Genomic DNA, 25,088 nt, shown 5'->3' with positions numbered 1-25,088 from the left:
TATCAGCTCCTCTTCAGGCCTTCTCCACCCAACACTCATGATTACGGCTCGTCCCTGATGGATATTGATCACCGGCTTTCAGTGAGCTCCATCTGCCAGTCTTACCATCTGAATCCCTGCTCCAACCCATCCTTATGAAATATTAACAGCTACTAGCACAGGCCAAGCTCATGGATCAATGGCTCCCAGAGTGCTGCAAACTTTGAAGAGAGACGATCTTGATTTTGGCACCCTTTAAATCCTAGTAAGCCTCTGTGCTATTTATTTGCAAATAAATCCTCATTCAGCCTTGCCACCCAGCTGAATAAACCAATTAAATTGCATGATTTTGGCTTTTCAAGGAGAAGAACACAAGTGAAGTGTTTAATCAACCAAGCCACTGGAGAAAGAAGGAGGAAAAAACGATCCTGAAATGTTCGCTTTGAGAGGTTTTCCGCTCATTTTCACAACGGCTGCTTATGATTGTTCTTAAAAAAGCATTTGTATTAAAACGGGAACTTCCACAAAGGATGAACGCATGAGCAAGATGTCTCCAGAAGTGGTAACAATGCAGAGATTAGGAGGATGTGTTTGGAGTGAAGCAGCAAATTAGCAAACTCACTACAAAGCAACGGCAGTTTGCCTGAAGGCTTACAGGGAGAAAAGATAAAGGGAGGATTACACAGGAGGGGAATTAAGGAAACTGTCGACTCCTCTGAGTGTGTGTATGATTTGCAAGGGAAAGCGAGAGAGAACGAGGGTGATGGAGCTGCATGAGAAGAGGAAGACATGGAGGAAGGAGATTGAAATGGAAAAAGAGAGAGAAAGAGTTCAGATAATTGAACAAGCGGCGTGCCATAATAGATCAGCCTGATGGTCTGATGGAACAGGAAACTCCTCACTGATGGATGGGTGGATGTCTACATCGTAATGGGCTCTGTTAACAGAGGATGCAAAGAAGCACAGATCTTTCAAATCAATACTTATCTGGAGTGTGTAAACACCTCTTCCATCTTCCCTTTTCAGCATTAGGGGGATGCCATGTGGTGGAAAACAGCTTCCGTCTACCTTTCCTGACAGATTCATCTAGACCCCAGTCTTTCATTCATCCTCCTCCACAGTTGTTGCTGAGCTATTCTATTATGGCGCATTTCCACTGCAGCGCGAAGCACGGTTTAAGCGTGCCGTGCCAAACCCGGCCCGTTTTTTGTTGCGTTTCCACTAGGGGTAGTTCCGGCTAACGTCATGTCTGGTTGTATGAAACAATGTTCTCATTATTTGAATGACTTCCATCTTTTTATCCAAGTATAGTTTCTAAAATCACACTATTTCATGTCTAACTAGAGTACTATGAAGTCAAACAGCTGGAAAGAATCCTTAGAAGTAACAAATCCTCACATGCAGTGTAACCCCAGAATGTCTCTGTTCTGCTGACTCACTCTGGTGATCACGACTCAGAGTGAAGCTGATGTGAAGTGGCATGAAGAGAAACTGGAACATTGACAGGTTGAGAGGATAAGGTCTAGAGGTGAGGAGAGGAGTGCACCGTTTGAATGGCTTTTCAAATAACCTTACTGCTACTGTAAATTGCACATAAAACGGTTGACTGACAACATAGTATTGTGGCAAAGACAAGTGACTCTTCATGTTGGAGCGGCTCTTATTCCGACAGTTCAGAGCGAGCAGGAGGATTTTGGGAGTTCTTACCTTCACTCACAAGCTCTTTATATGACTTGGCTTTTTTATTCGCTTGAGTAAAATTGGAAAACTGTCAAATGAAATGCTCTCAGCGGAGCCATTTCTTTCAGAGGCTTGCTTTGAAATCAGTTTTGTTTAAAGTTGGTCTTTTTCGATATATAAATGGCAATACAAACTTGTTTTGAGCTACTCATGAAGTGAACCTTGACAAGCTGCTCAATAAACATTATGCATCAAAGAAAAACATCATATTTCATAGCTAATTTGATTAATTTGAATTTGAACTTACATTCACTGATGCTGGGTTAAAGGCTATTGCTGAATGTTCATGTTTCTGATGTGCTTGTCTTTGAAGATTATGAAAATGACTTTATAACATTCCAGGTGCATAAGTGAAGCTGTGTATGAATTACTATATCACAGAGAGAATATGCATAATATAGTGTTAGAAAAATATCACTCGTCACCAGCTTGGTCTTCAATATCAGGATACATGTATTTATTATCCTTGCAAGAATGGAAGTAGTCATCACACACAGGGCTGCGTGAGACAAATAGTTCCCAGAGTAGAGTCCTTGATATGCTTATATACAAGAGAGGGTGTTACAGTCAACAAGATGGAAGAATACTGGTTCAAAGCAGTATTCTGACATTAGTAAAGATTAGCTAAGGCCTGCGTAAGCAATACACATGACAGTCATATGCCTATCTCTCTAGGGGCTGTGTCACCAACCTTAGGAACATAGCTATCATGACTTCAACACAGTGTCTCATGAGCGTCATCCATGTAGTCATACATCCGGATACGTACACAGCTACGTAGGGCCTCTGTTATCACGTGCTACTCTGATATAGAAGGAACATTCAGTATGTTCCCAACATATAGTCTGAAAGTGCATGCACCTTTATGCATCCTTCACCTCAGAGAGAGACACCAGATTTCAATCCTCACTCGAGGGTTTAAATCAACAGAGCAAATCCAAGGCAATAAAAACAAAGAATCAAACCTCTCTTTTATCATGCAGATCATTTCTACTCCGATCAATAACAAATGCAGCCAAAACACGGAGTTATGTTCCAATTCAGTCTGAGATGTGCCGAGAGACTAAAAAGTCCTTCAAATGTAATGACAAAATAAGTTGTTTGTTCGTGCTCTCCACAGAACGGCACACAGGAGTGTTTTTTTACGGATCTGATGCCAGTAATGGCAGGAGCATTATCTGTCTGTGTCTTCCAAACATTTACATATCACCGCTAATGAGGTGATGAAGTTGTGCTTAAAGGGACAGTTCATCTCAAAATCAATAATGTCTTTCACTGGTAGCTATGAGTGGAGATATTTTTGGTGTCAGGTGCAAAGTGTTGAATATATTGTCCTTAGAGGTGTCTGCTTTTATCAAATGTAATGTAAGTAGATGGCACTGTGCTTGTGGTGCTAAAAGCAACACATTTTTTATTTTTTGTATTAACTTTATTGTCCCTCCATGACCCCGTTACTCGAGAAAAAAATCCAAAGACCTTGTTGTGAGCAGTGAGGAACTATTTTCTTTCTTCCAAGAAGTTAGTTACAGGCAACTATTGTTTTGTTTACATAACATAGCCAGTAAATGTACTGCATTTAACAGATTATGGTATGGATTTATATAATAGTTGCTTTTTTGTACAATGATTGCTAACGGACTGGGTTTCTTTAAAGATTGTTATGTGTTTTGCTCTACGTCTGAGTAATCAAGAATACAATATCTTTCTGCAAAAATGGTTGCATTCAGTTCTTGGAAGTTGATGTGTTTCTTGTGGTATCAATTTTCTCACAGGTTGTTTTATTACAAAGCATCCCTACACTGAACAAATCTATTTTGCATCACAACCCTGCACTTAAAGAATAATATAATTACTTCCTCAGATTGAAACATTGTTATCAAAAGGGACTGTAACATAATCACATACAATATGCAGAGCCAGCAGACATCTAATCTAAAAAGTGTCTCAGACCGGAAAATAAATTAGATTGTAATGCGTGTTAAAAACATGTGTAGATTGTCAGGAGTGAATCCAGCTAAATTAAATGAAGACTGGAGGAGGAGGAATCGAAAAATCCTATTAAATTAAGACTCCCATGCATAAAGTGCTATGTGTCATCTTTTATTTGATGTGCACGCCTAAAAGCTGCTGTTTCTCAGGGTGTCAATCATAAAAGACCCAGGTTTGGCACATAATTTCACCACAACTTGAGCTCCTGCTGGAAGGTCTCTATCATTCACAATCCAGCTGAGGGAAACAAAGAACAATGAAAGCCATTAAACAGATGATAACCTTCTGACACTGAGAGAGAGAGAGGGTTGGCGTCAGCCTCTGAAAACGTCTTTATCCAGCAGCAGAGCGTGTGGAGAGAGGGGTGTGTGTATGTGTGTGTGTGTGTGTGTGTGTGTGTGTGTGTGTGTGTGTGTGTGTGTGTGTGTGTGCGCGTGTGTGTCTCTGTTTTAGGGAGAGAAACAAATAGAGACGGTACAACATGTTCAAAAGCTTAGCCTGCACCGTTACACAAGCACACAGTTTTAGGCATATATTGGACTTCAATTAAGACACTGTTGACAGACAGTTGTAGTTTTCCACTTTAGGTATCATTCAAGTTCCTAACAGATCATATCACTTTGTTTAATCATGCATATCATTTGTTTAAATATCTAAGACCAGAGAACCAGTTTGGTGCTGGATGAGTTGACACAAAAGTCTATCAAATCAGCATTTAAACCTGACTCACAGAGAGACTGGTTGCCTCAAAGCCATTGAAGCTCATCACATTAGCTAACAAACAGATGAAGGCCCGAAGAGAAACTTATACTCAAGTTAGGAACATTCTTTTAGTTTTGAAGACTTTGCTTACTTGGGATAAAATAATGGATGGTTATATTGAATACATTAGTTATCAAACAATCTGTGAGTTGCACATGTGTCTTTCTCACATTTCTAACAATTGATAGATTTACTGTAAGCATCCTGTTAGAAGTTGTCGCCCCCTTAAACAAATAAGATGATGTGTTACTATGTGTGGCTATATTGTTCTGCCTTCCTGTGTCTGATTAGGTGATCCTGAATGGTTGGAATTGGATAGTTTGTCACATGTCATTATTAGTGTGAAGTAAAGATGGTTAGAAAGTAGGTACCACTTCATTCTGCTAACACAGCACCAACATAACCTCTCCTCTTTTGTTGTGCTATGTTTACATGTGTACACATAAGAGCGCTCTGTGCTTCTGGGGATAAACATCACAGCACTTGACATGAACATTATTTAACTAGATGGTCCTTCATCGTGACAATACATGACATAAAACTGATTATGACAACTGTTGTCACGCTCAGTATAGATGATGCCGACCAGCTACAACTTTCATGCCAGCATTCAGTGTCTGATAAAGCAGCCAAATAATGAGATGTCACTGAAATGTGTCCGTTGTATGACACCGCAATGTTTTATACAAAAACACTGGAGTATAGCGGTCAAGTTTAGCTACAGAAGAGAGGGCTCTCAACATTAAGATACTCTTTATACTTTATGACAGTGAACCATGTAGTTTATTTTTTAAGTTATATCACATAAACCCCCTTCACGATTCACTTTTAAATGAGAAGTCATCGTAACCTAAGCTGCTTGAGTCTTTTTATTTGAGGTTATTACAGTCACACTATAGAACCTTTAAAACTCTATAATTTCACGTCCTCCACATGCATTTGAACTGAAATGAACGGAGTATTCAATTATAATGCGACTGCACCCCGGGTCTGCCACTTTACAGGAATCACACTCACTGAATGCTAATGTTGCTCTGCTGCTGTTAGTAGTCCTCAACCTTGGCCTCATCCGGCTTTGATTCTGTTATTTTTTCGCACCCTGGAGTCTTCGTTTCTTAACAGATTCCCATTTGAGAAATCAGTGCCCCCTGCTTGTTATTTTAGGACAATATTCTGTAATAACATTATAAAACATTATACATTTGAAGTTCATTTAAATGTTCCCTTTAACCGCTTATTCACTCGTTCTGAGCCAATCAGGCTATAGCTTATTCTCAACTTGTCCTAGCACCCAAGGGTCTCAGACGTCTTGATCGAGAGGGTTCAAACTCGAGATGAGTGTTTATTTAACCCCAATAACTCCACATGCACTGAGCCGCTGAGCTTCCCTTGGATCTGTTCCCAGTGGGGCCGAGACACAACCTGCCCTACTTCTCTCTTTGCTGAATTATTATTTTCTGCCAGCACTGGGACTGGATTGTTCAATATCAGACACGTCATGCATGGTAGGGAGGACAGTGAAGTCAAAGAACAGAGCAAGCTGATAAAGGAAAGGCAAACATCAAGCAACAGCAAATAAGAAAAACGAATTAAAGGCAAGAAAACTATTTTTCATACACAAATAACATTTTGTTCTGGGAAGAATAATATTGCATTCTTTAAACTTCTCACTGCCATTGAAATAAGGTTCGACAGGTGTTTAAAAAAACTCAGTTACAACATGTTTCAATAGTGTTTCTCTGCACTATCCACTCATGGCAAATGCACTGTGATAAACATTTACATTTTTTAGTTTAGTTTGGTTTATATGACATACGGAAAAGAAGCACATCAAATCTAAAATCAACTATTGAAGTTGCACTTTGTCGTCTAGTCTTCCCAAAATAATCCCTTTTATCATATGTTTTCCTCTACGAGACATTCGTGTGAAATCATCAGAAGTAGCATAAGAGTTTTTGAACTATAGCACAAAAAACGTGCTTTGTAAAATAACAGTGACCTTTACATTTGACCTCCAAAATCGTATCAGTTAGTTTTTGAGTCCAATTGACGTCTGTGCCTTTCCTGAGGTATTGCGTTCAATAGATTATGGACTGAAAACTATTTAAAAGCATAAACCGTATCTAAAGAAAACCATACTCATTATGCCTACAGCCAAAACTGACTGAAACCATAAGTTGGTGGACGTTAAAGGTAGGGTAGGTAAGTTTGAGAAACCGACTCGAGATACACTTTTTGTTATATTACATGGAATGCTCTTAACATCCCGATAGCAATGAATATCTTAAGTGCTTTGACAAAAAATCCATAAAAAAATGTAATCTGTGGAAGCCGTAGTACTGTAAAAAGCACGACCAATCATTTTAGCCGGCCCGGCTAAAATAACTGGATGGCCTACCTGCCTGTCAGCCTTCCATCTGGGCACAAACTTATCTCGTGCCCTCATTGGTCATGTGCGCGTTCGTGTGTGTTGGAGGAGGGGCTCTGTAAGGAAGTAGCAGATTTTCTCCGGTTGTGTATTTTCAAATTCTAGCGATCTCGAGCCGGTTTCTCAAATGTACCTACCCTACCTTTAAATGGGTTCAATGTTTAACCCTAATCTTTTACAAACCATAAGCAAAAGGTTTAGTGACCTATACATACAAATGTGTGGGTAAAAGAACACAAAGCTTCTCCCTACAATCTCTCTGCTGTATAACAGATTTCACACTTTCTTTTGCAAATGAACACACACATGTTGTCTAGTGTAACAATGCAGAGGAAATCTCCGTTTTGTTATAATGTATTGACACAAAGTACACTTCCTTCAAAATAGGGATATTCAGCAAAGTAAATAAGTGGTGCTTAAACATATATTGTGTGGTCTAAATGAGAGAAATGTACCATTTTAACAGTAACAAACCACATGATGGTGGCGATGATGATGGATGTCCTCCGTCTCACACGAGTGGCTTTCTTATTCCGAATGCTTCTGAGAACATTTCCCACACATCCCTTTGTTTGCTTTCACCAGCTGAATGTGGCTATTTGCTCACAATAACAGTCCCTTGAGGGTTTCACAATGAACACATTTTATTTTGTGATGTGTAGTATTTCAGCAGATTTCCTGGAAAATCAATCCTGATGCAAGGTAAAAAAAATACAATGTGCAAACAGGTGAACAATGTGTATTGTGTGAGGATAATGGTACCGGAAAAGGAAGGCTGCAATGATTTATAAATGTCATAAAATCATGTGGGAGGCCTCTCGTGCAAATAATAGTGAAGAGTAACGCTGCAGGAATCTGATGTGCTGTTGATTGGTCGATATTGTACATTACATTATTACATTTCACTTGTTAGACGCTTTTATCCAAAGCGACTTACATACTCAATACTGTGGACAATCCCCACAGGAGCAATTTGGGGTGAAGTGTCTTGCCCAGGGACACAACGACATGCTGACTGCAGTGGGGTTTGAACTTGCTACCCCCTGATTCGAAGTCCAGCACACTCTCCACTGAGCCACGGCCTCCCTGTTGTTCTCCGGCGATTGTTATTCATGTCACCTTTCTCTCTGTTTGGCATCATTTTGTATGCCAGTGTCATGTCAACTAAAGGAACCAAATGATATAAACTGAAGGAGGCAGACGAAGAACCAGAGAAGACTGTTTGTAAATGACCACAAAACGCTTGATATAAAAGGCGGAAAGCAAACAACTTGTCATCTATATTAAAACTGAAGATAAAAAAGGCACGCAGCTACAGATTGATTAGTTCAGGCAGAAAAAGAGACCGAAAACAATGAGAGGAGACACTAATGGAAAAACGATGTGTGCTCCGACATCCATATCATCTATCAGTTAAGTGTGGGTTGTCTTTTCCTTTTTTTTCCTGTGTCTGTGTGCGTCCATTCAAATTCTCTAATGGACCTGGGGCTACATGGGGAGCGTGCCGGACAAAAGTGCACATTCATTAGTAATAACCTGCCACTTGGCACTGAAACCTCTGATACCTCCTTCCAACACTGGAGTAATACCAACACACATTGGATCCATGCATCCTTCACACAGACACAGGTCGGTTCTTTGAAACAGGCGTTTATTCTTGGAGATATAATATTGTAGCATCCCCTCTTCCGTTAGAGCGTGAGAACTACACCAACGAACAACTTATATACATAGCCAAAACACATTAGCATAGTGTGCTACAAATATATTAAAGGGGACCTATCATGCAAAATGCACTTTTGTACGTCTTTTATACATGAGTATGTGTCCCCGGTGTTCCAGGGAACTCACCAAGTGTCAGAAAACACAACCCTCTCTATTTTCCTCCATACCCAAATCTCTAAAAAAGGGGCTGCAACGGATCTGATAAAAACTGATCCAGATTTGAACACTGTCCTGACGTCAGGACGGTGGCGCTACGGCTATTGGGCCAACTCCACCAATCAGGAGGAGACAGCCACGGCCATTGCCGTTCGAAAGCGCTGGAGACGCTGTAGTACATATGCCAGGCCTGTAGGTGGTGCTGTTCTCACTGAATCTGCCCTTGCAGAGCAGAGCTAAAAACAAAAAGTGCAAATTGAACGAAATGAGGCATGGCTAAAATGCATGATCTGTTTGGTATTTTGAAAACAGAAACGTATAAATATACCTTATATAGGTATGGTCCTACACTATATCATTTAAATATACCATGATAGGTCCACTTTAAGGAAAATATCACATACATGAAAACATGAAACAAATACCTCGTTGGCCGCTTGTCGTGAAAGGAGATTTTTTTAATCTTTAAAGTTATTTTTCTGCTGATAACGTTATGTCACGGACTGCAGCAGAGCTTCAATAAAGACACCAACCTACGTTGAGTTTCCCAGTGCGTCAAAAAAACACGCAGCACCAGTACATGATCAAACACTAGTTCCGAGGCACAAAAAATAAAAAAAAATAAACACTTGCGGTCAAAACGAATTGGTAGTTATCTGTCTGCACGTTGGTGTAAAACAAAACTGTATTAAAGGTGGGGTAGGTAATTCACTTCAGAAACACTTTTTGTTATATTCCATGGAATGCTCTTAACATCCCGATAGCAATGAATACATTAAATGCTTTGACAATAAATACATAAAAAAATGTCATCTGTGGAAGCCGTGGCGCTGTAAAAAGCACGACCAATCATTTTAGCCGGCCCGGCTAAAATAACTGGATGGCCTACCTGCCTGTCAGCCTTCCATCTGTGCACAAACTTATCTCGTGCCCTCATTGGTCATGTGTGCGTTCGTGTGTGTTGGAGGAGGGGCTCTATAAGGAAGTCTGAAGGAAGGGGCAGATTTTTTTCGGCTGCGTACTTTCAAATTCTAGCGCACTCGAGCTGGTTTCTCCATTCTTTACCTACCCTACCTTTAAATCATGCCATATTTTAACCATTTTAATATTACATGAAATAAAGTATTTATTTATTATGAAATGTATTATGTTATTCTTTTTAAATAAGGCAACATTGTTACGTCATTTACATTGGGATTTGGGGGAACCTATATAACACAATACAGGAAAGGAAACACCCTAAAAAAGCATTATAAGGCCCCTTCAAACAAAGAAATGCATAGACTCATAGAATATAAATCTCTCAAGCATTACCTATACCTGCTGACATCCTGATGACCTCTGCATGTTCATTTAATTTGATTTTAAATGTGTCTGTGTTTGGGATCATTCAATGTGTCAACCTATATAAAAAAGTAGCGACCAGGAGCCAGATTGTGCGTAAGGAATCATCCCAGAGGAATCTGCTAAACAATAGTGGACACATTGCCTTTTAGTGGTTATTTGTGGGGAATATGAAGTCTGGTTCTTCAGGTTCAAAGATGACTTATCTACACAGTATTACTCCACAGCATGATGGAGAGGGTGATAAGTAATAGCAGCAAGAGACTTTATATTTCAGAGAAATCCAGATAAACAAATCAAACTAAAGGTTGAAGCACAAAAACACTGTTAGAGGTTTCAGCACTCTTTGCAACAATGCCTCAAAATCAATGATTTATTGTTCAGATCCTGCATTTATTATGTATTCGAACATATTTAATATTTACCTGTGTAGTCAGGACCTTTCTGTCCCTGCTGGAGGAGGATAACAGAGACGTGCTTTGTACGGACCATGCTGCCTCATTATTTGCCGCTGTGTGTTTTATGTAAACAGAACAGGTGTCACCACATTGGACTGAATCTGCTCTACAGTGCATTAGCACAACAATGGCTGCAGGTGTATTTATTCTCTATCTGCCATCCAAATATTAACACCTCTCTGAATGTATTCACCTCCACTTTGTATAACTCGGCTGTTTCTGTTTCTCACCCTGCCTCTCTCATAATAGTGTGTGAATGTGTGTGTTCATGATCAAATGTGTAGCTGTAGTCCTTTGATGTGCAGCCCTTTGTAATTTCTGCCAAATGTTGACAAGTGCTGTGTCTGATGACGAACCAGAAGATGTCTGCGTCATTGTTTTACCGACAAAACAAAATGTTAATCCTTATTACAGCGTGAATATCTGTGAGATTAATTGGGGATTAAACAGTTTGCTCTCGGGACAAGGCCACCGTGTGAACAACAAACAATCATGGTGCTACAAAACCCCGATAAACAGCAGAACTGCGCACTCATTCAGCGCCGCTGCACATGTTCATTATTTTCTTTGAGTCACCATCTGCATTGTAAATATATCTCAGATAGGGCACACACACACACACACACACACACACACACACACACACACACACACACACACACACACACACACACACACACACACACACACACACACACACACACACACACACACACACACACACACACCACACACACACACACACACACACACACACACACACACACACACACACACACACACACACACACACACACACATTATTCCAGCTCACTTTAAAATAGATTTTCACTGACAGCTTATAATTGTTTTGAAATGTGTTGTTTTCTTTATTACATGTGTATGTTCTTATATGTTGTATTAGTTCTATGCTTTGACTACATATTGTTTTTTTAGTTGCCAATCCTCAGTGCCTTCATTCATGTGATAAATCTGTTTTGTTGGGATCCAAAATAAAGCTGTAATTTAAACCTGTGTAAATATAGCATGAAAATATAAAAAAACATGACATTTCTCTGTTGAAGAAGACAACAAAATAACCTCTTCTTCACTTAAAAAGGTGTTTTCAAGCTTTCAATGCAGATTTTTTGCCGTCAGAATATTGTGTCAAAGACCAACAACAGTCTTTATTATTATAAGCAGTAGTTTAAGAATCACTCAGATTACCCACTGAAGCAGTCAACCAGTTATAAAAGCCCTTAATTCAACATTCCTTGACAAGCAAATGGACAACAGTATGATTGGCAAAACGTAAGTACTCCTTGAGCACAGAAGAGGCCCGTGTACAATGCTTATCATGATTCATCAATATATAGTATAGTGGCTTATAGTTTGATGAATTTGCATTTATTTCTGTATTTTTTCCATTCATTTATTTTCTGATTAGATATCTGGATAATTCTTGATAAGTTTCCCCTCTTTCTTCCTTAAAGTGCTATTAAGTTATTTGAGAAGTTTACTGAAATACTGCTAAACAGAAACCTGAGAAGGGGTCAAAACTAGACGCTATTTTGAAAGGAATCACAAGCCACAACAAACGGGAACTATTCTTTAATGATACATTGCATATTATAAAAGTATACATTTGTGTTTGTATGCAAAATCTTAATTTCCAAACTAACTTATAGAGTTATAACAGTAAAACAACTGTAGGGGAATGCAAAGAAGTGTAGAAACTTATAATTGTACTTTAATAAATGTACTGAAGTTGTTTCCTCTAAGGATCTAAATGTGAGCCTGTTCCCAGAACGTGAATATGTATCAACTAGCAGCATGAAGCATCACTGCCTGTCTAAAAACAGCCAAGGGAATTCATTGATGTGCAGCCAAACACTCTATACACACACACACACACACACACACACACTTTATATTCAAACATCCCTACAAATTCCTAGATGCAGCCACAGATTGGATGCAGTCACTTTAGATGCATACAAACAGGTGAAAATCCAAAGTGTTGACAGAGGACTTGGCCCTGCTTCTCTGACACCTGCTGTCCGACAGAACCAGACCACGACAAACACACTGATGCCTCAATAGACCGGCCAATAACCAACAGGCTCTCTGCTGTCAGACAGGAGTAAACCAGTGAATGGGTTTTACAGGAAACTCTGAAACAGATCAGACTCATTCAAGTGCAACCGGCTGTAAAGTTGTTCCCTTTTAGGCTCTGCTGCTTTCAGACCACGATACAAACTGACGCTGTGAAGCTCTCAGCAACTTGTGTTTATCACTAAAACCACTTGCTCAAAGATAATCCAAACCTGTGCCTTTTGCCCTTATCAATGTCTATTCGCTCATAGCGTTAAGCATTCTTAGTCAATAGGCAATGGTACTACCTTACCCATCAGTAGCTAAAACCATATTAAACTGTTTTAAGCTTCTGTTTTTTAGCTTTTCATTTTATTTTCAAGTCATGAAACTTAATTTCCACATCTGATAAATAAAGTTTTCCAATTTAGATTTCGCAAGGATTACACACATGAACATTAATGTTTTTTTAAGCACTATTTATTACACTTCAAAGATTCATTTTTTGGCCAAGATAGTCTTTGAAATGTAGAGAGACCAGGTTGAATCCGTGCAGCTGTAAGTGTACACTGAGGAGGATTAGTTTGGATTAGGCCCGAGTGAAACAGGAACTCAGTGGGGACTCAGGATGTCATTATTTCTGCCGGTCCGGGGAATACTTCCTCCTCAAGAAGGACTCCTGACACTTTTTCACTGCCAGCAGATACTGCAGTAAATATTGTCCAGCCCTCTTTCTTCAACTGATGCACAACTTTAATGATACCTAAAATACAATCTCTACGGTTGAATTAGACAGAGATGAGATCACTTACAATTTGCTCTATGAAAGAGATTCCATCTGTTTGAATGAGAATATAAAACTAAGATAAAGACACCATTTTCACAAAGTCCCAACTTACTCACTGCTTTGTGGCTTGTTTTCACGAAGGTCGACGTAACAGATGTAAACATTTTTGCAGGAGAAGCACCCATTTCAAACACAGAAGCTTTGACTTACTAAATACATAAGACAGGATGCTCTTGATATGTTTCATCTACAGCAGCGGTTCCCAACCTTTTTCAACTCAGGGCCCACTTAAGAATCTAAAAATGTTCGCGCCGCACATTCAACCATAAACAATACGGAGGCTAAATTAAGTTCTGATTGGTCGATTCAGAACATGTGACACGTTGTTAATCCAGTAGTACAGACCGCTGTCAAGGACTGTAATGACCGTTGCTAAGGAGGATAAAGAAAGAGAAAGGAAAAGAGGTTCAAATAAAAAAATATCTTATTATTGAAATGTTTACACACAAATCATAATATTTTGCAAATTATTTGGCGGCCCACTTGCAATGCGTTCGAGGCCCACAGGTTGGGAACCGCTGATCTACAGTATCTCAATCTTCATTGTTGGAGAGAAAGAAACAAACCTGGGAGGAAGATAATGCAATAAAACTCAGAGTAAAGTGTAGAACCTCAAGGAACAATTTAAATCTGCAAGTATCAACATTTTGTAAGAACATTGAATCTAAAAGACAATATGTAAAGTGGAATGCCTACAAAAAGCTTACCCAACTATTTAAGATTCGTTTTATGTCCCTACAGCTGCTCTGCAACTTATTTGTTTAGGCACAGGTACAACTAGGTAAAACAAACAGAAGACCGACACGCTGGTGAACAAAGGGACGCATTCAGCATCTCCAAATGAATCCTAATGTTGCAAATCCTCCAAAATGAATGCAAATGCAATTGTTGGCTAACATCCGGCCCTAACATCTCTTAAAAGACAATACGTCAGTGTTGTGTTCTAGATTGATCCATTGCCCACAAATGGCCAAAGAAATCAATTCTTACCGCTTTAAATATTGACGTGGATCATGATAATGAATAAAGTGGCTACAACAAAATCATATCCCTTACACCTTTTACTTTCACATATAGACAGTACTGTAACACAAGCTCACTATAAAGCACGAGTTGTTGAAGCAGTCACCATTGCCAGGAATATGTACCTACATAGTACAGGCACACATCACTAAAGCTAGAGCAAATGTTCACTGACAAACAGCCGAATTAAAAGAATAAATGTGTATTAGACGCGATCAATCTGTAACCTTAAACTTTGCAATTTAAACTCCTCCAATTAGCGTCCCCCCCCCCACCACCTTGATTTGATTAGCCTGCGGCGCGCTACCTGCTCTGTTGTGATGAGCTCCCTCAGATATCTGCAGGTGATCAGATGTGTCTGAAGTCATTCACTAAGTGACAAGCAGCACACAAACACGCAGGCATACATGAACACACATGCATAAAACATCTCTCCTGACTAATGCAGAAGCACTGCATGTGTTGCGTAGGTCGATACACACACACACAGAATATAATATATTCCCCTGCCACACAGAACACATTCATCATTTTACACGAATGCACACATTTAGTTTCATTGAGTGTTATTTGCTGCTCTACATAATTTCTCCTTAAAATCAACTGCACACCAGACATGTTTTTTAAAAAAGGCAAATCTCCAGCAGGCAATAAAGCAACCTACGAGAAAATCTGTTCAGCCATTTCCTGCTAAAAAGGAATAAAGATGTTCCTACGTGATCAAATTACCAATCTTGATCCGCAGTATCTGCTCGGATACCGATGCCATCAGAGTTCAGAAAGCTGTGTAGGGCGTTCAGCGAGCTGTGATTCATGTTCTGGCTCGTCCAATGAATATCTTTGCTGTGGGAAATTGTCTAATAAATATGCGCCGGATCGCAGTGACTGTGCATGTCTTGAATTGTACGGCTCGTAAAGGGGCTTAGGAGCACAAAGGCATCAAATCAGTCATCACCTTGTGCAGTCTGCATGTCATGTTAACACTCAACAAGACAAATATCAAATCAAGTCTAAATAGAAGCATTAAATCACACTGAATTGTTTTTATTGCTGCAAATAGCATCGATACAATTACACTGTTATGGTTCTTTAAAGAGGTTAAAATGTCATTCTTATTTGTTTGCCTTTTTTTAACACTTCAGAAGATTCCTTTGCTCTCAAGAGGATCCCTTATCTTTCTCTGTAAGAGTTGTTGCATCTCTGTATGTAAATAGAACATTATTTTGCCTCTGCAGGTCTTCAAAGTCACTCTGCAGACTTGAAAGGATATGCAGCGGACATAAAAAAAAAACATGTTCCTGAAGAAGTGTGTGTTAAAACCTCAGGACTACTTTGAAGTGTTCTGGACATTTTGTTGGGGCAAAAGAAGAACTGAAATACAAAACAAGCTGCCCGGTCGCTGGGAGTTGAGCATCCAACAACAAATACTTCTTATGCTCAGGCTCTCTTCAAAGACTTGTAAAAAAACGATGTATTTTTTGACAGACTTTGCCGTTTCAATCTTCATGCTAACAGCTGGAGGCTTGTTTTGGCATTGATGTTTGAATAACACACTGCAGCTTTGTTTCAAAACTCTCAAATTAAACTCTGCAAAAACACTTAACAGATCCGGTCTGCCTCGATAGTCCAAACAAATGTTTCTTAATAATTTTCTTTTAATAATAATTCAATATTTAGTACTTAAATTGCTAGTTTATTGAATTGTCTAATAACATTTTGCACAGAAATTCACTGCAACAGGGAACATAAAAAAGAAAGTGAAATTGGAAAATTGAATTCATGATGTATTAATGGATTTTATTGATATGGATAAGCAATTGACATAGGATCAATATTTTCTCAATTTAGAGATCCAATGTGTACTTTGTGGGAAGTAAGCACCACATAACTCAAGCTTGTACCTGACACTTAGGTAGGTGAGGGTTTTCAGTATTCTGTCTGAGACAAACATGAGAAATGATAAACAATAATAATAAAACAATTCTGAGTGTGTGGGTGATTGTTTGAAGTTCTGATTTATAACATTGAATTGGCAATTAAATATAAAACCCAATAATTTGTATTGAAAAGGGGAACATTATTATTTATTGGCCATTTTTCCTGTAGCATGTGAGGCTGTTCATTGCACATCACTACATTAAATAGTATGATAGTCCAGCATACAATTGTTTAGTTTTCTCCCTTTATCGATTAAGGGGTTAACAATATGGGTGTTACCAGAGCAAAGGTCACAGTGTCATAGAAAGCAAAGCTATTAGGAACATAAATGAGAGTCCGACTACAAAATTAGATTATGATTCAGGCAGTTTTATATGATACTGATCCCCTGAAGGAAGAGGGCAGGTGCTGCCGTCTGACAAACCAGAGACCCCATCACCACACCTCTGAAGGTGGTGGTGGTGTTCCAGATGGGGACAAAGACAACGTGTGCAGACCTGGAACCAGCCCAAGGGCACAAAGTAGCAGATTTCATCAAACAGACTGAAATCTAAGAATGTCCTCACCAAGAAAATAACAGCCAAAACCTGCTTTTTCAACAGTTTGAATTAAATCAACTTCACTTATTTGAATTATTAAATTCCTTGAATTACATTTCTTCAAAAATCCAAAGTCTTGGCTTCCTCTGTTTCTTTTCTAAAATGACAGTTCACAACAACATCACACATTCAATTTGATGGATGGATTTTTGTATACAAACATACAACAACCGCCTGGAGACTTCCCAACGCCTGAGCTCCTTCTGTTCACGCTCCAGCAGCTCAGAGGAATATGGGAACAGGTATCTGTATAAACAGCTGGAATCGGAAACAGGCCTGGCACTTCAACAGCTGCTAGTGAGATGGAGAAGGAACAAGGGAACAAGACACTGGACGTACGGACACACTCACACCACACACACACACACACACACACACACCACACAACACACACACCACACACACCACACACACACACACACACCACACACACACACACACACACACACACACACACACCACCACACACACCACACACACACACACACACACACACACACACACACACACACACACACACACACACACACACACACACACACACACACCACACCACACACACACACAACACACACACCACACACACACCCACACAACAACTACACAACACACACACACAACACACACACACACACCACACACACACCATCACAACACACACACACACACACACACACACACACACACACAACACACATCACACACACACACACACACACACACACACACACACACACACACACACACACACACACACACACCCACACAACACACACCACCACACACACACACACACACAGTTTCTGAACAGATGCTGGCTGACAGGTTTGAATCCATTCTGTTGAATAGGTGAGTCAACACCTTACACTCTTGTCAACAGCATCAAATCTAACAGTGTGTGCGTGCGTGTGCGTGCGTGCGTGCGTGTGCGTGCGTGTGAGCTTGAGTTATGTGGTGCTTACTTCCCACAAAGTACACATTAGATCTCTAAATTGAGAAAATATTGATCCTAGGTCAATTGTTTATCCATTATGTCAACATGTATTGCCCTTCTTCAAGGATTGGATCAATAAATCCATGAAAAAATAATTAATTCAGTTTTCCAATTTCACTTTCTTTCTGTTGCAGTGAATAACCCTGCAACATGTAATTAGACAATTCAATAAACTAGCAATTTAAGTACTTAATATTACATTATTATTTAAAAGAACATCGAGGCAGCCGGTATTGTAAGTTACTTTTGCAGAGTTTAATTTGAGAGTTTTGAAACAAAGCTGCAGTGTGTTATTCAAACTTCAATGCTAGAACAAGCCTCCAGCTGTTAGCATGAAGATTGAAACTGTAAAGTCTGTCAAAAAATACATCGTTTTTTTACAAGTCTTTGAACAGAGCCTGAGCATAACTAAGAATGATTTGTTGTTGGATGCTCTATTCCCAGCGGAGTAAGAGTAAGGTGACAGAATAGAATAAGATGATAAAATAGAGTAGGATTGAGTGGATGAAGTCAAAATAAAGTAAACAGAGAGAGTAGCACAAAGTAAAGAGGAATAGAAGACAAACAAAAAACAGAACAGAACAGAGTACGATAAAACATTAAGAGAACAGAAGTTAGAGAATAGAAATACAATGAAATAAAAATGAATAACACAGAATAGAATAATTTGACTAGACTAAAACAGAACAGACAGACGAAGCCAATTAAACAAAAATAAGGGAGGGTGAATCGCTGAGTCGTACATAATCTTTGTAGCAGATTAATCCCTCTGCAGGCCAGAGGCATCACTTCTCATCCTAATTACTCTTCAAGCTCCGATCCAGCTCTCACGATAAGCCTAAAATTATCCCTACAACCTCTTCAACTGATCAAAATCTGCTTAAAGCATGCAATCCCTTTAAAAAGTATGTGTTAAAACTCATCAACTTTAATTGGAGCTTGATACTTAGCTCTGTAAACTGTGAATCCGCTGCACGACTTGCACTTTCCTCCCTCCTCGAGATGGGGCTCATTGATGAGTCATGGAGAAAGACTAATGGGAAGGCAGGACATACATATTTGATAAGAAAGCAATCTTTCATGTAATAACAAATGTTGTGAATCAGTAGCTCAGCTTACAAGCAAGTGTTGTTTTAATGCAGAATGGATTTAGATTGTTATGTAAAGTAACACCAAATGATATTCTGAATATCTGTGAGTAAAGGCTTCCTTGTAGGCGAGTCGTTTTTTTTGCATCATCTGCAATTTCAAAAAAGGCGACATTAGCTCACAGTAAACAGCAACGACACTTCAGAGAGTCCAAAAAATGTTTCATTGTCAGATCAGATAACAATAGTATCACACTTTCACACTACTAGACTACAAATAAAGTGTTGTGACTATATCTTGGTCGGTTGTGATGCTATCGCAGTGATACAATCTGTCCAAGTATATACAGAGAGACAGAAATAAACAGCTTCTGCGTTCCCGCTGAAGTCTCCAGCAGCACATTTGTATATGATGGCACACACAGAATCTCACGATGAAAACAATGCAAGTATAGCTGTTGTTGGTAAACACAGGCTAGGTGGGTTAGGTTCTCTGTAATCCTTCATTACCAAATAAGTCAAATGACCTACAGTTAAGAACACAGGTGGCTGAGTGTGTGTTTCAGACACATGTGATGCTGAAAGTGACCAAATCCTGAACCCAACTGGTAACTTTAACCCTAGATCCAACTCTTAAAGAGCCTTTACAGAAATAATGACGACCTGGACATCTCAACATTCTAAAGAAATGTCCTCAGGTGGCAAAAACTTGAAATTGCTCTCATAAATATTGACATAGAAACACACAAAGATCAGGTACAGAAGAGATGATGATACATACTGCAGTTTTGTAACTCCACATTTGCTGTAACAAATTTGCCACAAGCTTATTTTTTCCAGTAGCTTTAGACATGTCATTTGAATTCTTAAGTCGTACAACTTTGACATCACACTGAGCACGCAATGTGATGCAACTGACGAAGCTACAGAGCCTAAAAAAAGGGACTTGTTCGATGTGCAACACACTGCAACAGAGTGACTTAAGTTTTGCCGAAGCTCAAATTACATTACATCACATGTTACTTGTTAGACGCTTTTATCCAAAGCGACTTACATACTCAATACTGTGGACAATCCCCACAGGAGCAATTTGAGGTGAAGTGTCTTGCCCAGGGACACAACGACATGCTGACTGCAGTGGGACTCGAACTTGCTATCCTCTGATTCGAAGATCAGCGCACTAACCCACTGCGCCACATGCCTCAAATCCCACCAGGAGGCTCTACCTGAGGCTGCTCTGTCTTCACTGTGCTGTGGATGCTTTACCGTGCTGCATCTTAAACAGTGAGCTCGTAAAAACTCACTATAACTTCATCAACACGCTAAAAAATGTGAATTACACAGAGATTTTTGGTCATCTGTTTGAATTGCAAATGGACACTTCCCAACAGAGAGGAAACCAGGAGGTATGTTAATCAGATTCTCCCTGCAGTTCTTCCATTACAGACATTGCCAACTAAAACATGGGGGGATACATTTCAAATTCCCCCGAATGTGTTGTAAGCTTTATGTCACCATATTTCAATCTGTGTCTCGTCTTCTTCTCTCTGCACGATGTGTATTTTGCAGCCATGACTCACAGAGCATCAGGGCACAATGAAAGCCAGAGTCCCAGTCCATCCATCATGAAAACACTGAGGGGGGGGGTGATGTCTATTTTCACATGTTGCTGCATTCATTACTAGGCCAGGAGCATTTTAGAGGGAAGGAGATTGCCTGTGGAATGGAGTCATTTCTTGCCCTTTATTCAGTTTGAGATGATACGATGAGGAGACTAGGAGGTGCATTAGTGTGTGGGGATTGAAAAAATAGAAATAACGACCAAAACAACTACAAAAAGAAGTAGGACAGCTGCAAAGTGACTCAAGATTACGACTAAAAGACTTAAAACAACTTCAAGGGGTTCAAGATGACTGCAAGAGACTCTATGAAGTGACTTAACACAAGTTCCAACAGACTATATGACTACAAAGTGACTCAAGATGACTACAAAGTGACTCAAGATGACTACAAAGTGACTCAAGATGACTACAAAGTGACTCAAGATGACTACAAAGTGACTCAAGATGACTACAAAGTGACTCAAGATGACTACAAAGAGACATAAGAACTACACAGAGATCATTCTGGTACCCAAAATAACTACAACGAGAGAATCAGAAATACAAAGGGTGTTTCTCAATCGCGAGTACGCTTGCTTGGTAGCACATGTCTGCCGAGCATCTTGCTTCAGAAGCGAGGCAAGAATACTTCCTGCCATTCGGAAAACAAAGAGTGGAACAGGCTAGCAAGTGTGCAGGTGTGCGTCATATGAGAGGCCCCGCCTTACATCTTCCGCCACAGATTTGGGGAAATTGGTCCGTGCGCAAAGCATTGTGGGGATTTTAAGACCGCGGAGTCTACTCATGTGCAGACTCGATATTTCTCCAAACGGAGTACGCCGGGCTCGGTAGATTTCCAAGTATGCTGGAGATTGGAACAGTACTTCGGCGGCACTCGATGACGTAGTATGCTTGAAATAGTGGCTCTGAAGCAGCTTTACTCGCGATTGAGAAACACCCAGTGTCTCTTTCTCACAGCAGTGTTTGGGGGCGTTTAGCATGTATGTCCCCGGGGCCCCTCCTCTCATAACCCACTCATAAAGAAAGCACTTTTCTCTTACCTTTCTGAACACGATCATGTTGGGGGAGTCGTCGTCGGGGTCCACCGTGCTCATGGACCTCATGGAGAGCAGAGGTCGGGTCGGGGTCGTGTGGACGCTCTCCTTCGCTTCTTCTTCAGACTCTTCGTCAGCCTCCGTCTCCTCCACAGAGCTCGGCTGCTCCTCTTCCTCGTCTTCCTCCTGCTGCTGCTGCTGCTCCTGCTGCTGAGGTGCCTCAGCCATCTCTAGCTTTCAGTCTTCTCCTCCTGCGTCAGGTTATCCTCTCTTCTTCACCTGCGTCAGTCTCTCTCTTCCCCCGATCTGTATTTCCTTTGTGCTCTCTCCTCTGTGTAGAAGCTGCTGTTAGGAGGAGAAGAAAAATGAATTAGACACCGACTTACGACCGGCTTCAGTCATCCATCTCTCTCTTCTTTCTGTCTTCTGTCAGCAGGAACAGGATGGATGACATTGGGGCCTCATACATTCTCTCTTTTAGTTTTCTCTGTTATCTCTTTTCTGCAATTCTTCAAGCTCTGCTGTCGCATGAGATTGAAGAGACAGGAGAAAAGAGGACATCATGTTCACTTTTTGCCTTTCTTTACACTTTCTCAATGATAGCAGAACATAACAAGCTTATTCTCCAGCAAAGATTGGGATTGTATGACCAGTGAGCACTTACAAGAAGGAAATAATATACTTTTTAATATACATAATACAATGAATCATGCTTATTTTTGTATATTTATAATTTGTATAAATGATACACATGAAAAAGGGACATCTGAGATATATGCATCTTAATTATTTACAATTCAGATTAACAAAGCATACACAAGTCAATCTCCTTTTAGTCAAACGTAAAGAGAAACCAATGACACGGCAACATATGACCCTGTTCTACACACACACACACACACACACACACACACACCACACACCACACACACACACACACACACACACACACACACACACCACACACACCCACACACACACAACACACACACACACACACACCCACACACACACACCACACACACACACACACACACACACACACACACACACACCACACACACACACACACACACACACACACACACACACACACACACACACACACACACACACACACACCACACACACACACACACACACACCACACACACACACACACACCACACACACACACACACACACACACACACACACACACACACACACACACACACACACACACACACACACACACACACACACACACACACACACACATAACTCGGGGCTGTCTGGCTCTTTTCTGATGAAAGCTGTCAAAATATTGACACCTGAGGACAGATGAGACGAAGTGAGAAGAAGAAAAACAACAAAGGAGAATAGACTCCGGACTCTACATAAATCCATCCAGGACTTTCTGCTTTACAAACTACATCCCAACATATTTCATCCCAACCATAACTGGGACCAGTTATCTCTCCACTTATCTCATCCTAAATAAAAGTACACAACTTCCTTTCAGGTATTCATCAAAGCACGTTCATCTTCAGCCAGCTGGCTTCCTTACTGAATAAATACAACACCACGAATAGGCAAAACATGGTTGAATTGTAAAAAAATAATTGTTGGGGATGCGTTTCATTTTTGCTGCAATTCCTTTACTTGCTCCATCTATCATCTCAAACCATACAAATAAATGATCTAGTACCAGCCTTGTATTGTACAGTTTACAATTAGAAAAGACTTCTTTATGTGGCAGTTTGTTGGAATTGCATCTAAAATCAATTGTAATTGATTGAGCACATTGTCGATGACATCTTACATAATATTCCAAACACGTATCTTACAATTGTATTCCACTTTAAATGATTTATCATTGCTGTAAACTTCCACTTGCACAAACACATAAGGCGCTTTCACACCAGAGTACTTTTACCCGTATACTTTTCCCGTTTAGTGCCTGGAATTTTGCGTTCACACCAAAAAGAGAACTTAGTTCAGAGAACTTTTAACCCCATTTTTAGTGCCTGCTAGAGAGGTGGGACTATCCTGGGGAGAAAAAAGTACCAATTTCTGATTGGCTGGGCGAATTGCAAACCATGCCCCGTAAAACTCTGAAAGGTTTTTTGAAGCCCCCATTGTATTTGCAGGCATTAGCATTATTAGCATTAGCCCCGCGCACCAACGGAGAGAGAATAACTTATGGCAACACAAAAAAAACATGGGAGCGGTGGATTGATGAGGAGGTGTCGGCGTTCTGGCGATTTACTCGGAAGGCTTCAGTAGAAGCTGCTGGGAGTCCCAGCAGCTTCTACTGAAGCCAGTCCCCAGCTCCGGGGACTTCCGGCCGGGGACTTCGGGTGGCAGTATATGCCGTGAAGTGGTTTGCGGCCTGCCAGTAAACCCAAAGCAGAAGAAGAAGAAGTGACGTCAGCGGCTTCATTTGCGATTCCGGTGTGAACCGTTCTTATTATACATCCATGGTGTGAACGCGATCGGCTCTTAGTTCCATGGGGGTACTAAGTGCTGGGAACTAAGTGCTGGGAACTAAGTACGGCAAAGTACTTGGTGTGAAAGCGGCTATTGAAGCAAAACAAAGCTTCAGGTTTACTGGCAACATTATCTCAGGAAATTGAGTAAAGCTGTGACTTAATTGCCAGTCAATTATTCCTCCACATCCTGTCAAACAGAGCCTGCCCTCTTAAATCCAGCAAGGTTAAAGTAAAATACTTTAAAAAACACTTAAATCCAGCAAGGTTAAAGTAAAATACTTTAAAAAACATCAAGATACTCACAATAAACAGATGCAAGGGGGAAACAAAGCTCTGCTTGGACCTTGACCAAGCAAATGTTTGACAAAAGGGATCCCAGAGCATTTAACGACATCAATGGAGAGCACCTGTGTCTTGGCATGCAAGTGCTCATGGGAAATGCAGTTCACATTAGTAGTTCTGGAGTCTAAACTTAGGAGGTCCCATATAACATATTACAAAGAGTAAAAAGAAGAAAATACAATTACTGTTTTACCCTGTTGAAAGTATTGATGCTAAGCCACTTGTGCAGCTGCAGACTCTAAGTGTATATGTATCATACAGACAGGAGAATGGTATTAATCCTCTCATCGAACTCTTGACAGTAAAAGAAATAAGACTGTAAGCAGAGGATTACAACTGCCCTGGCTCCGTCTGCAAATCATAAATCTGTCTACAAGTATCTAAACAATACATTTTTGATTTTACAGGAAGTGTTTGGTTGCTTGCTAACACTGAGAGACACAAATATTCAACTATTATTGCATGTTGCCCCC

At 40.2% G+C, this 25,088-nt stretch overlaps 1 protein-coding gene across 1 annotated transcript in view; it reads right to left on the bottom strand.

Moving 5' to 3' along the window:
* Positions 1-24,672, bottom strand: part of LOC117486874 (regulator of G-protein signaling 6-like) — a 79,886-nt gene extending 55,214 nt beyond the window's left edge. The window contains exons 1-2 of the mRNA XM_034135458.1: positions 24,577-24,672; positions 21,806-22,144 (exon numbers count right to left, since the gene is read on the bottom strand). Of these exons, the coding sequence (XP_033991349.1) occupies positions 21,806-22,027 (222 nt within the window). The 5' untranslated portion in view covers positions 22,028-22,144; positions 24,577-24,672. The remainder of the gene's footprint in view (positions 1-21,805; positions 22,145-24,576) is intronic.
* Positions 24,673-25,088: the final 416 nt, after the last annotated feature.

Source organism: Trematomus bernacchii, unplaced genomic scaffold (assembly GCF_902827165.1).
Source record: "Trematomus bernacchii unplaced genomic scaffold, fTreBer1.1, whole genome shotgun sequence".
Taxonomy (NCBI): Eukaryota; Metazoa; Chordata; class Actinopteri; order Perciformes; family Nototheniidae; genus Trematomus; species Trematomus bernacchii.
The sequence above is the reverse complement of the archived record's forward strand: the minus strand, read 5'-3'. Positions and strand labels throughout refer to the sequence as shown.